Genomic DNA, 12,581 nt, shown 5'->3' on the forward strand with positions numbered 1-12,581 from the left:
AGAAGCAAGAGCATTAAGCCGATACTCGGATGCTCGGTCAAGTCCCATCTTGTCACAGCCTGAAGCAACATGCTGCTCTCCCACTGATGACTCAGCTCAGACTCCTACTAACCTGCTGTGGGCAGGAGCATTAGCTCAGGCTCTTCAGGCCACACGGTGCCCCTCTTACCCAAACCGTGGAAGTGTTTAGTAGATTGACTTTCTCAAAGGTGTTTCTTATTCTGCTGGGTCATTCATTCAAATGCCAAAATTGTGACTCATTAAAAGGGCAAGCTTGGGCTGGGGGGTGCAGGAAGGAAGAAAAACAGCTTGCAAGAGCCTTCCTGTTTATCCACGGCTTGGGAAAAAAACCAGCACAACAGAATACACACACCCTGGCTCCATTATCTTTGCTGGCACAGTGCTGGCTTGGCTCTGTCCCTGACCACTCCAGGCCAAATCCATCCCTGCCACAAGCGTGTTTACTTTAGAGGAGTTTACTCGAGAGAGAAATCCAGCCCCCGGAGCCTGAATGCTTGCAGTGTGCAAGCGAGCACTCAGGCACCAGGAGCCCCCGCAACAATGCGCCGTGGCGCTGGCCCCTGGCCACACCGGGGAGGTCATTTTCTTCTCGGCAATTAGCGAAGTGGTGGCATCGCTAAAAGAAGTTGAATAAACACATTCAACCCGGCTGGGTCCCCCGTTTGCTCTGTTCTCACCACCCTTCCTTCTGGGCGCGCAGTGGGGCCCCAGCAAGCGAGAGCCCAATGCTTGTGCACTGAGCTTTCATTCAGGCCTGGTTGGAAAGGGCTTTTAGGAAGGAGGAGGAGGGGGGAAATAACCCTTTAGCTTTCTTCTTTTACAACAAATGTCTTCCCTTTCAGGGAGGAAAAATGCCAGCTTCTCTAAGAAAACTACAGCAAATGGCTGTTTTCATGGGACTGTTCAGCGGCGGGGGATGCATCGTGATGTATAATCTTATGCAAAGTAAGTTTTGGTGCTGTTAGCAACCTTATTTCTCCTCTGTCCCTTTCATTTGCTTTTGTGTAGCGGGGAAAATAGCAGCATGCAAGCTGTGAAAAGCAGATGAAGTTAAGGGAAGTGTGGCCCCTGGGTTCTGCCTCTGTGGGCTCCACTTTGTTCAGCCCCAGGGCTGCTGCTCTCCCAAGTGCTGCTGCACACATTTCCAGAGGCGGGTATTGCATAGGAAGCAGGCTGCTGTGGTCAGGAGAAAGTCTGGTTTCTGGGGGGTTTCCTGAGGGTGAGGGCAAAGTGAAAGCGTAGGCAGTAATGCAGGTTTTGTTTCTCACTGAGATTTTACAACTGGGCAGGAAAAGAGGACCATCTGTGAAAAGGTATTAAAGTCTAGCAGTTTTATCTGTAAATCTCTCTGTGGTGCTGGCCCTTAAACACAACACGCCTGTGAAGTGCTAAGACATCATTAGTTTCTCCTGAACGAAGGGCAGATAAGAGCACTCAGCTCTGAGAAAACCAGGGCAAGGAGAAAAAAGCTAGACAGGTGCCATTGCTGTTTATAGACAGCTCTAGTTGCTACGTGTCTTTGGCCAAGAATGCAAATTATTAGTCCAAATGATAGATGTTTATTTTTTCTAAAATTTTTTCTAGATATTTAGCATCAGACCAGAAATAGGCTTTGCCTCTCTCGGGGGGGTCCTATAGGCCTCTTGGCCTGATGCCTCTCCCTTGCTAGTACTACCAAATGATACTGCTTTTCACCTACCCTTATATCAGAGGATGCTGCCAGAAAAGCGTAGCCAAGCCTGTTCCTCAAGCCCTCAAATAAGCTCTGAAACCTCCCCTTCATTTTACACATATTAATAACAAATCAGACAAGGGTGGAAAGCAGGCTTTCATTTTAGGCAGCTCATGCCCTCAAGCTCTGGAGTACATGACAGATAAATGATCCTCTTACGCTTTAAAATACTGAATCTGGCTTTAACAAGGACATTAGCATTTTTTAATTTTCAGCTTCAGCATTGTTATCTAGAAATCTCAGGGGGGGGAGGAGGGGCGGGGGGGGAAATGTCACCCCCTGTGCTATACAGAAAGTCAAAGGGCTCATTCCCTGCATCACTTAGCTGTGCAATCAAGGGGCACAACGCGATGGCTACTTCTTGCTCTGTTGCAATATCAGTGGCCACCAAGTAGCTGTCTGCTAACTTGGTGACAAGCCAACCGGGCTATTGAAAGGACACTTTCTGCTGCAGAGTGTGTCCTTCTGTGACCTCCAACAGACAGGGGAGACACACTGGGACCCTTTCTCCCTTGGCCCACATCCCAGTTTCTTCTGCTATCCCAGTGCACAGAACTGGCCCATACTGGGACCTGTGAGGAGCAAGTGGCTTCCATAGTGGTGGGAGCAGGGGGAGAGGGGTGCTTCCCTCCCCTTCTTTCAGGTTGAAGGGAAGTTTGCATGTATGTGGTCTCTACGAAAGCTTGTACAAACACTCAGGTAATCCTATTTCTACTCGCTCTCCTCACCTCCACACCTTCCTCACGGGAGCCTCCACAACCAACCCCAGCATCCTTTCAGCTCTCCTACTAAAAATGTGTGGACAAACAGATTAGTTGCGCATTTTATGTCCGATACACAGACATAATGGTAACGAGGAACAGCTGAGAAGGAGCACCAGGAAGCTCAAATCCATTTCCCCTCCAACCTGCAGGATGAGCACAACATACTTTTAATGTGGTCTGGGTGGCTCCTTACCATGATCTGTAGGCACTAAAGGGCTGGTGTGCTGCAACCCCTTTTGCTGGAGCTCCTTAGGATGGCCCAGGGGGCCGGGGAGGACCAGCACAGGCTGCAGCCTAGCAAAGCTGTTTCTATGCCAACTGGATGCTGCCTGCTCACAGGGGATGCCTCTAATTAGGAAAAGGGGGCAGCATCCTTCTGCCTCACACTCCAAGAGTAATACCGACAGGCAAAAGACCAGGAAACAAACCTTACACCTTGTTTAAACTCTTTGGAGAGCAGAGTTGCCAGAGTAGGATTTTCACACATGCACACTCTTAGCTTAACTCTGCCCTTCTTGATGTCAAGAGAGTGAAGTTCGGCTGACGTGAAGCACATCTAGGCATCTCAGCAGGCAAGCCTTAAAACTGCTTATAAGCAAGTCTCTGCCTCCATAAGGAGGGTCGGCACATTTCCAGCCTCACAGCTCTGCATTGTGCAGTGGTCACCAATGGACAGCATTTCCCAGCTATACATAGAAACCAGACATTGATAAATAGCAATTTACTACACTTGTCCTCCATATGCCAACACTGCAGCATCCAGTCTACTGTGCTATTGTTAATGGTCAAGCAGCAACTCTAATGGCACTGCTTTGTGCCTCCTTCTTAATGCATCCATCAGTAGAGTTGCAGCTTCATGGCTGCCGTTTGAAAAGCTGTATCAAGACCACAGCAAGAGTTTCACAGCAGCAGATCCTGTCTCACACCAACGTCTGCAAAATATTCTCCATTCTGTACCTCCTTTAAAAAAAATTCAATTACATTCAGAACATTTTCAGATATTCACCCTTATGCTTTTTTGGTCTTCCTTCTTTTCTTTTTTGTTCCTTTTAGATGACATACAAACATATGAAAAGCAGGGAGACATAGCCGTAAGTTGAACCGTATATCAGTATTGAACAGACTATATTCAGAGCCCTCTTCACTCAAGTGAGCTGAATAACGTTACATCTTAGCACTGCTTCTCTGATGTAAGGGTGCGTTTCCTCCTTTAGCCAGATTTCTCCTAATTAATGGTTTCAGAGTGTTTTTCAGGGAGGGTGTGGTAGTCTGGAGGAAATGTCTTTTTTTTTTTTTTATGTTTTGATTTTTGTTTGAGGACAGTCTCCTCACTACCCTGTTTCTCCCACCTAGAGAGCTTTGCCAGGACCCAGTATTACCAGCAGGCTTTGGAGCAATTGAACAGCAATCCCGATGCCCTGGAAGCCCTGGGTGCCCCCCCTCTTAAGGTTCACAACATCCGACTGACAGATGGGAGTAACCACGTGGACACAGAAAGAGCACAGGTAATGCTGGGGAGGTGGTGTCATAGGGTGGCTTCCCAAGGCACCAGGTGACAAGAGATCAGCTAGGGGATTTTCAGCAGGTCACGAGTGACTTGGGGGCACTGGAAGGCAGTAGGGTGGGATGCCAGTCGATTTGGAAGAGGAATGGATTTCCAGAGCATAAATCTATGCTCTAATGCGAGGGACTAGAGACAGCAAGAGTGGCGTCTTCATGTTGTGCTATACGGGCACATCACAGAATGCCAAGGGGCCTCCCCAGTCAACCCCGCTCCTGCTACTGTAAGCCACAAAATCATTTTCAGAAACCGTTGTCAAGATCCATCTTTAAAATAGCAGCTGCCTCCCTCTTCTCCCCAGATACGTCCCATGCTAGTTTTTAAAGCTTTATTCAGAACAGAGATTTATAGCTGCTCACCAGCCACGCTGTGGTACAGCACGAATGGTAAGGTTTTTAAAAGCACCTGTAAGTCTCTGCCGCGGAGGACGGCTGCCCGGCGCAGGGCTGAGCGCTGGGGTTACGTAGTGACTGGAGAATGCTGCGCTGGGTTCTAAAGTATTGCACAAGGCTGCCTTGCATCAGCCCAGGGTTGGGGCGAGGCAAACCTCGCAAACAGAAGTCCACTTCCACTGTGGGTTGCTGCCTGAAGAGGACTTTCCATCAGTGTTTTTACCCCTTAATCCAGGCTGCTCTTTCCTGATTTTGCTCAAGACACAAAATGTCCCTAGCAACTTCTCCAGGCAACTCGCTGAAGGATCTTGTCACATTTGAATCATTTTGTTTCTCCTGGTGACTAGTTTTGAGTCCTGGAGACCAAGCAAGGGCAGTAAGGAATGGGGCAGATGGTGCAGTGAAGGAGGGGGGCTGTCAGGGCAAGGGAGGAGGGGGAAAAAAAAAAAAAAACCAAAAAACCCCAGCCTTTAACCAACTGTCATAAAGCTCCACTTTCCATCTCAGTCCAGCCAGGCTTCACCCATGTGATACCCTGAGCCAAAATGTTTCCCAATTTCCCAGGTTTTAGAGATTCTGCAAGGCAACATATCTAAGGCCAAAAACGTGGGGAAAAAAGCACAATCTCTTATGCTGAAAAGAAGAAGGAACCTGTCCCACTGATGTTTTCCTGTGTCACCTTTTAAGAATGCTGGTTTCTCAGGTGACTCAGGGTGAAGTCAAACCCTGCCTTCTGCCGACCTCACCCAGGACACAAACCACCAACTTTCTTCTCTGCTTTTTCATGCTCATAAGTATTCATGTTCTCATGAAATAAATTAGTTAATCATCGTTAATGATTATATCATAGATCAATTTACTGACTCCACAACATCCCCAGCTCCTGCCTACTGGGCCAGTTGGAGAACCCCTGCCATTTTCCCGTTGTGATTGCAGTACCACCAGCAAACACTACACTTAAACATTTATTTTATTCAAATGTTAGACCAAGTGCAATTAGCTGTGGTCGGTGCTGCAGCTCCTAGCTTTGTTTGTTCAACAACTGAGTGGTAGAATTTGTGACACTGAGAAAAATCATTGAACATCTCATTGCCTTGATGCATGTTAATATACTGATCTGTAGAGGATGTCAACCTAAAGGCTTGTTATGGTTATGGGAAGCTCTAGCACAGTGCAAGTCACCTCTGGATCACCATGCATTCTGATAAGGAAAGGTGTTTGCTCATAAATATTTCAGAGACTGAGTGGTTTTTCCCTGGGGGTTGCAGCTGTAACACAGTACATTCTTCCAGCAGAGAGAGATTAATGTATGGCAGAACAGGCATACTTGTATAGCCATACACACGTTAGCCATTTGAAAAGCTTAGTGAAACTCTGAAATACATGAGGGAAAAAAAAAAAAAAAAAAAAAAATATCAGGGTTTAAGTTAAAAGGGAGATGTTGGGACTTTGACTGTAGAAGGAGTAAATGTCCATTTCAGTAACATGCTTCACTGAATCTTCAACATACTTTTACATCTGCAGATAAAGTTACCAGTATCTGGAACAAAGTCGGCGGGGTACCTCTATATTGACTCACAGATGGACCACTCCCGTCAATGGTGCGTACTGGGAGAAACATATAGATGCAGGGAGAGAAGTGGTAGGAGAAAAGAGTGGAGCAGGATATTTGCTTTAGTCATCCGTGTTGCTGAGATCATGCACACAAAGGAAGAGGAAATTAATGTCTGAAGGTCTTGTGAAAGGTTATTACCATCATTATGACAAAAATGTAAATTAGTTGAGAAATATGTTGAATTCATCCCTATGAATACAAACAGAACAACACGAGCCATTCATTTGTGTGAAATGTGTTCTACAAACTATAGCTCAGTATATATATACAAATACTGTGAGCCAAGGTAACGTATTGTCCCCTCCCACCCCTCTTCCCCAGGAAGGTGCAAGGCCATTGAACAGCAGTCCTAACTGCAGTCTAGTATCATGTATTGCTGTAGGGGAATTTTCTTACACATCAGAGCCTATCAAGGTGAGCTAAAAATCATGCAGGATTTTTTTCAATAAGCACAGTCTTTATACTTAAAAAAGTTCTAGAACAGATATATTACAGTAGAAGGATGGTCTGATTCCACATCATATAGTGACAACTTTACATTTTTGTAATACTGAAGCCTGAAAGCCTCTCTTGTCAAGGGTAAACTGGTTCCTAGAACCGAGCAAAGAATTGCTACATGAATTTGAAGTCCATCTCCCATTTTACAAGAGGAAATTTCATTAAATGCAAACCTCCTCACATGTACTTGTTCTCAAAGGTTTTTTAGGCCCCTTGGGTAGCTCTATTTAGAAACCCAAAGCTATAACATTTTTGCTCAGCTGCCACCAGCCATATGGTAATGTTTTCTTTTCATAATTAGACGAGCACAACTTACTGTATTTCTCTTCTGAATAGCTATGGGAAGTAAGGTGTAAAATGATGGGAGGAAGGCATTAGGCTGGGACTTGAGAGGCTCAGGACCAGACCTGGCCTCCTCCTTAATGACCAGGGACACACCCAGAGGTCCCCAGCCACCTTTCTTGCACACCTACGCTTCCCTGGGCACCTGGGCTCTGATCTCCTCACTCCTCCTCATCCTCTCCTCACAGATGGAGGGAAACTGTGTCACTGAGTTACTGTGAGGATGACTGAAGATTGCAAGATGTTAAAACTACAGCAGTAATTGAAGTGCATACATCTCAGAGTTTTGTTTTAAAATAAGCTTTCCGTGCTTTTTCTTCTGCAAGCTTAAGGGGCGGGGGGGAAGCATCTTCTATAAAAGGGTTTGTGGCAGACAGATCTGTCAGGCTTAACTGTCTTGGATTACACGTGGGATCCTAGCTCCACTTGGGGCTAGGCAGGACTTAGCATCCTTGCACCCAGCTGAGGAACTAAGAGTAAAATGGCTTGTTCCCATCTGCTCCACAAAGAGGAGCTCCTGAAATCCCCGAGAGAAGTAACAGACTTGTGATCGGGCCATCCTGGTGGGGCTCTGCAGAGCGTGCATGTGGGCACTTGCAGTGGAGATCCGTGAGGCAACTAGACCGATACAGACACAGTAAAACAGCACCGGGAGGTGAGCTCTCTCTGCAAAAGTAATTGAGGCTCTCAAGCCACTGACATGCTTCAGACTCTGAGTGAGCAGTCTGTCCATCAGGGGTTATTTATTTATGTAGTTATTAAAAAAAAGAGCACAACTGAGAAGAAGGGAAATTGGGAGCGCGTGAGCTGGTTTGGACTTGGGAGGGAGCGTTTGCTTAGGCGCAGGCAGCACGCGGATGGGGAGGGCGCTCGGAGGTGAGGGCGGCCAAGGCACGAGTCCTGCAAAGTGATGCTTGCCTGCCCCGAAGCGAGCGGAGGGAAGGGCCGAGACCCCAGGCCGTGCTGAGGGGAGCGACCAGTTGCTCCTTCAAGCCCCGTTTTAAATGAGGCAGTTGCTTGTCCCAGGTCGGATGGAAGCGAAGGACTGAGGGAAGAGCCCTGCTGCAGACCCATCGCACAGAGGTGCGGCAGCCCAATTACCTAATTGTACGTACTTGGCACGGATTCTAGCAAAAGCAGAGCTGGGCGAGCACCAGGAGCTTTTGAAAAAATCCTTAGTACCCCAAAATAATAGTCCTTCCCAGCTGGAAAAGCAGCACGAGCAGTCTCAGAGAATTGGGTTTGGAGCAGAGCTTAGAGGAAGGAAAAGGCTTCCCCTCAGCCTCCAACAAACACAGTTTCCCCTCTCCTTTGAGTAACCACCTTTGTAGCCTGTCAGGGTTTCAGCAGTCACATTGAGTGATCGCACAGTGTTCAAACTCCTCCAAGCCAGGATAATTCCTTAGCAACACAGTCTGGCTCCAAGGCTGGAAAGGAGCGGAGCAAGGAATGCACCCGCAGGATGGAGAGGAAGAAAGGCACTGGGTCGGGGCGGGGGAGGAATGTCCTGTCTAAAAATAGCTAGCAGGATTTTATTCGGGTTGCAACAAACAGGAACATGCATCCCAGACCTTTAAATCTGGGCTGCACTACACTATTAGGGAAAACAGCTTTCAGAAGCTGGCACTCGAAAACCAAGTTTTAAAGAGAGAATTTTTAAGAGCAATGAGTACGTGGAATGATTTGTTTCTCCGTGTCAGCTGTTTCTACACTGACTTTACTACTATATTAAAAGTGATTGAAACAAGTTAAAAATCTCTTTTGGTTTGTGTCAGCTGGTGCCTTCAGGATGTCACCTTGAAACTGCGGGATGGTCAGAATATTCCAGTTTACCACTCCCCGGTGGAAAGCATCGGTGTGCAAGAAGGCTAAAAATCAAAGGCAGCTGCTTCTCTACCTCCCGTTGAGCCAAAGGAGCCATTAATCGATTGCATCCCACTGTGTCTGTGAATATACACAGTTGTCACAAGTGACAATTTCACTTAATAGGTGCTCTCAAGACAATTTTCTCTCTAAGATTGACCTCATCATTGTCATAATTGTAATTTCTTTCTTTTGCTGGTTTATTCATGTGTTCAGCAGAAGCCTAAAATAAATATCTTGCAAAAGACTTGCTGTTCCAGAGGAGTCATGTGTTATGCCCTGTGTGTGCTGGTATTATGAATTTGAAATAAATAAACAAACTGCCAGGAAACTGAGCTTTTCTACAATTGCAGACCAAAGTCAGGACAGTTGGGCTGCTCTGTCATGGCAAGAAGACTAAGTCAGCTTCTTAAAGTGATTCCCTTGCTGCTCCGGTTTTTCCACGTTTCTCAACAAGGTGTTACCTAGAGCAGGAGGGGTGAAGCAGCGAAGGTGAAGCTCAGCAGCAGCCCCCTCCACTGATAATGAATAAGCTGCACATCAGGTAGATTTGCACCCTCACAGTTATCATTAAAAAGCTCATGAGATAGCAGAGGCCACTCCTCATAACTTACGAATTCCAGTAAGAGGCTTGCTACTCGCACTGCTCACGCTGGAGGTCGATATAACAGAAGAAGCCACTGTTTCACCCAAGCACTGCCTGACACAAGTTTGGGAGAGCACCTTCACTCTCCCACTTCTACTTAGGGAAGAAAACACACAGGAGGTGCAAAACAGGTAAAATACTGCCACGGTTCAGTCAGACTACAACAAGAGATTTTGATTGTGCCTTGATTCTGTCAATCCAGCAGCTCAACCAACAGAGGTAGAGAATTGCCTGTCATCAGGAGCAAGTTGAGGAATAAGCAAAAAATCCCAATCCCCCCCGACAAAACTGCACATTCTAACAAATTGCAAAGCCTAAGGCACAGTCTGAGGCAGCAAAGAGACAAAAGTAACCATCCTGCCTTCATGCCTTGGAGTAATATGCAAGCCACTGAGAACGTCCAGAAGAAAGAGTATCTTAGATTTACAGTACAGAGCAGGTTCATCAAGATGCAGCTAGTGAAAGCCCAGAGCTTACAGCACTCAATTCCCTTTTTTCCCCGCCTCCACCTCAACATCCAAATTTGAGTCCTAGAAATCCACCAAAGGCACAGGCAATGCAAAGCTTTTCAAGAGTAATGAGTGAGAGAGAGAGAGAGAGAGAGAGAGAGAGAGAGAGAAGGGAGAGCTGGAGCAAAGAATCGTTGAAGACCAGCAAGTATTTTCCTGCTCAACAATGACCCAGCAAACTGGGCGAGGTGGCTTCTGAACAAGTCTGAAGAGCAAATGCTAAAGCAAATAGAAGGAGGTACTAAAAGACCACAGCAAAAGCATCTGTGACAACCTATTTTAGAAGGAAACAACACACGTGAGCTTTAGTTTGGGATTCACAAAGAGCTGCCAGGATGAACAGCACCTGCGAGTCCTCATCCAACCCATATAAATGCCCACCATGCCAGGGGAAGGATTAGGATGAATCAAGGAAAGACAGTGTGTCCCAGCTTTAAGATTGAAATCACTACTATCTGTTTTCACAAAACAGCATACAAACCACGTGATTTAAAAATATTAGCCTTGCACTACTGCAGCCCACATACAAGAAAACCACCTGGGAGATGTGGAGATCTCCCGGCCACCCGGTGTCTCAGAGCTTGGTCAACTCTGGCTTTTGGTCACTGAAGAAGTTTGGTTGGAAATCAAACAGTTGACAAGGAAAAGCCAAATCAACCACTTCACATCCACCAATTATCACTGCCTTTGACTTGTTACCAGTCTCCAAAGAAGCTGTGGCGAGCAACCCCAGCCCATTCCGTCCCTCCCTAAGTCCGTGCTAGCACACACTGCCATACGCCTGCCTTTTGTCACTGCTATGGGCTTAGGAAGCCTAGGACCTGCAGTGGCTGCAAGGTGTACAAATGTCCAGGAAACCCGGCCACAGCCAGCCCAGCCTGCAACACAAGGCTTGCTCACCACCCTCCTGTCTCTTGAGCCAGCACGCACAATACCCCTGGTCTGGCTTCACAAATTGCTGCACCACAATACCACCGCTTGGCCTGGCTCTGACCCTGGTTATCCAAAGCCTGAGGGAGGTATCCCCACACAAACCTTACCAGTACCACTGGAGATTTTGTTACCTTGCTTGGGGGAAGCAGAATTTGTGAAGAGGTTCCGTCTCTCACTTTCCCCCTAGAGACCTAGCAGAGCACCCCTTTAACTTCAGGCACTCCTGATTGTCCTAACCAACCCATGGGTTCATCAAAGCTGTGAGAATGGGCAGTATCATATCATACCAACGTTTCTTTAAGTCAAATCTTTAAACCTGGAGAAGAAAGCAATGGGTGGAGCTGGAAGCCAGCAGATCACTGGAGTGGGACAAGAGAAAAGTCACATTCAAATCCCTACTTTTGTTTTACTACTTAATAGTCAGCAAACACAGAATTTCTTACCTCTTGACCTTGAAGAGCCTCAGAAGCCACTTCCTCTACTGTGTTTGAGCTCTTAAAAGATGCACATATTCAAAGAGAGAAAAAAGCAGTAAGCTGGTGCATTCAGTGCTGAGCTGCTTTGGCCATGTGGCTCCCATTAAATACACCACAGCCCACAGCAGCTGCTTTCAGAGAGGACACAGGTGCAGCCAAGAGAGCTGGAGCATGCCAGGAAAACGGGGAATGCGAAGGTCTCAAAACCACCAGCAGCTGCTGAAAGCCCAAATAACTTCAAGAGGGCACCTGGGCACCCCTGTTCGCCTTGCAGTCTTTTCCACTAAAGCATGCTGGAGCAGATCAGGTTGCATTTAACTTCATTAGGTCATTGAAGCATGAATTAATTGTAATTATATTGTGTTGCATGTCACTAAATACCAGTCTGGACAATCATTTCATTTTTATTGAGAAAATATTCATCTTTTGATAAAAGACCCTAAAAAACCCAGTTAAACTCCTTTAGAAAGCCATTCTTTTCTAATCACAGAATAGGTAAGGTGAGGAGGAGCCTCTGGAGATTGTCTAGTCCAACTGCCTCACTCACAACAGGGTCAACTAGAGCTGATTGCCTGGGGCTGCGTCCAGTCAGGTTTTGAAGATCATCAAAGATGGAGACTCCACAACCTCTGGACAAGCTGTACCAGCATTCAACCATTCTCACAGTAAAAAAAAGCTTTTTCTTATGTTTAAACTGAATTTCCTGTGTCCAGTGTGTGCCCATTGCCTCTTGTCCTGCCACTGGGAAGAACCTGGCTCCATCCCCTTCACTCTTCCCCCACAGGTATTTATACACACTGATAACATCCCTCCCAAGCCTTCTCTTCTCCAGGCTGACAGTCCCATGTCTCTCAGGCTTGTTGACAGGTGCTGCAATCCTTTCATCATCTTAATCATTTTCAGTATGTTAAATAATTTCTTTTAAATTGGCTTGAAAAGTTGCATAGTTCCTTTCCCAGTTGTTGGTGTGGTTAAAACAACCATCATCTTCACGACCTTTGCTGGATTGCATGTTTGTTTCTTACTCTCTAGTTTGATTTTAATAGCTTCTGCCAGGCAGTCATCACCCTCAAGGAAACTATCAAGGCAGCAGGCTGTTCCTCAATTTACAACTGAGGAACAACAAATACCGCTTTGCAGACTGTTACAATGCTTGCACCTACTTGAGTTGGACCTGACTAGCACACAGGGGCTATATAAAACCTGATGTTTTAAAAGCACTAGCTTCA

General features: G+C 46.5%; 1 protein-coding gene across 1 annotated transcript; it reads left to right on the plus strand.

The window, feature by feature from the left end:
* Positions 1 to 561: 561 nt before the first annotated feature.
* LOC104073925 (cytochrome c oxidase assembly factor 1 homolog) lies at positions 562 to 8,797 on the plus strand. The gene is made up of 5 exons (XM_009573868.1): positions 562 to 601; positions 865 to 966; positions 3,871 to 4,022; positions 5,995 to 6,071; positions 8,701 to 8,797. The coding sequence occupies exons 1-5, from the start codon at positions 562 to 564 to the stop codon at positions 8,795 to 8,797; spliced, it is 468 nt and encodes a 155-aa protein (XP_009572163.1).
* Positions 8,798 to 12,581: the final 3,784 nt, after the last annotated feature.

Source organism: Fulmarus glacialis, unplaced genomic scaffold (assembly GCF_000690835.1).
Source record: "Fulmarus glacialis isolate BGI_N327 unplaced genomic scaffold, ASM69083v1 scaffold17463, whole genome shotgun sequence".
In the NCBI taxonomy this organism is placed as follows: Eukaryota; Metazoa; Chordata; class Aves; order Procellariiformes; family Procellariidae; genus Fulmarus; species Fulmarus glacialis.

Excerpts from the sequence above, each read along its gene's own strand:
- LOC104073925 (XM_009573868.1), top strand. The coding sequence starts at position 562 with ATGCGCCGTGGCGCTGGCCCCTGGCCACACCGGGGAGGTC. Across the intron at positions 602-864 it reads CTGGCCACACCGGGGAGGTC|GAGGAAAAATGCCAGCTTCT; the intron begins ATTTTCTTCTCG and ends TTCCCTTTCAGG. Across the intron at positions 967-3,870 it reads GATGTATAATCTTATGCAAA|AGAGCTTTGCCAGGACCCAG; the intron begins GTAAGTTTTGGT and ends TCTCCCACCTAG.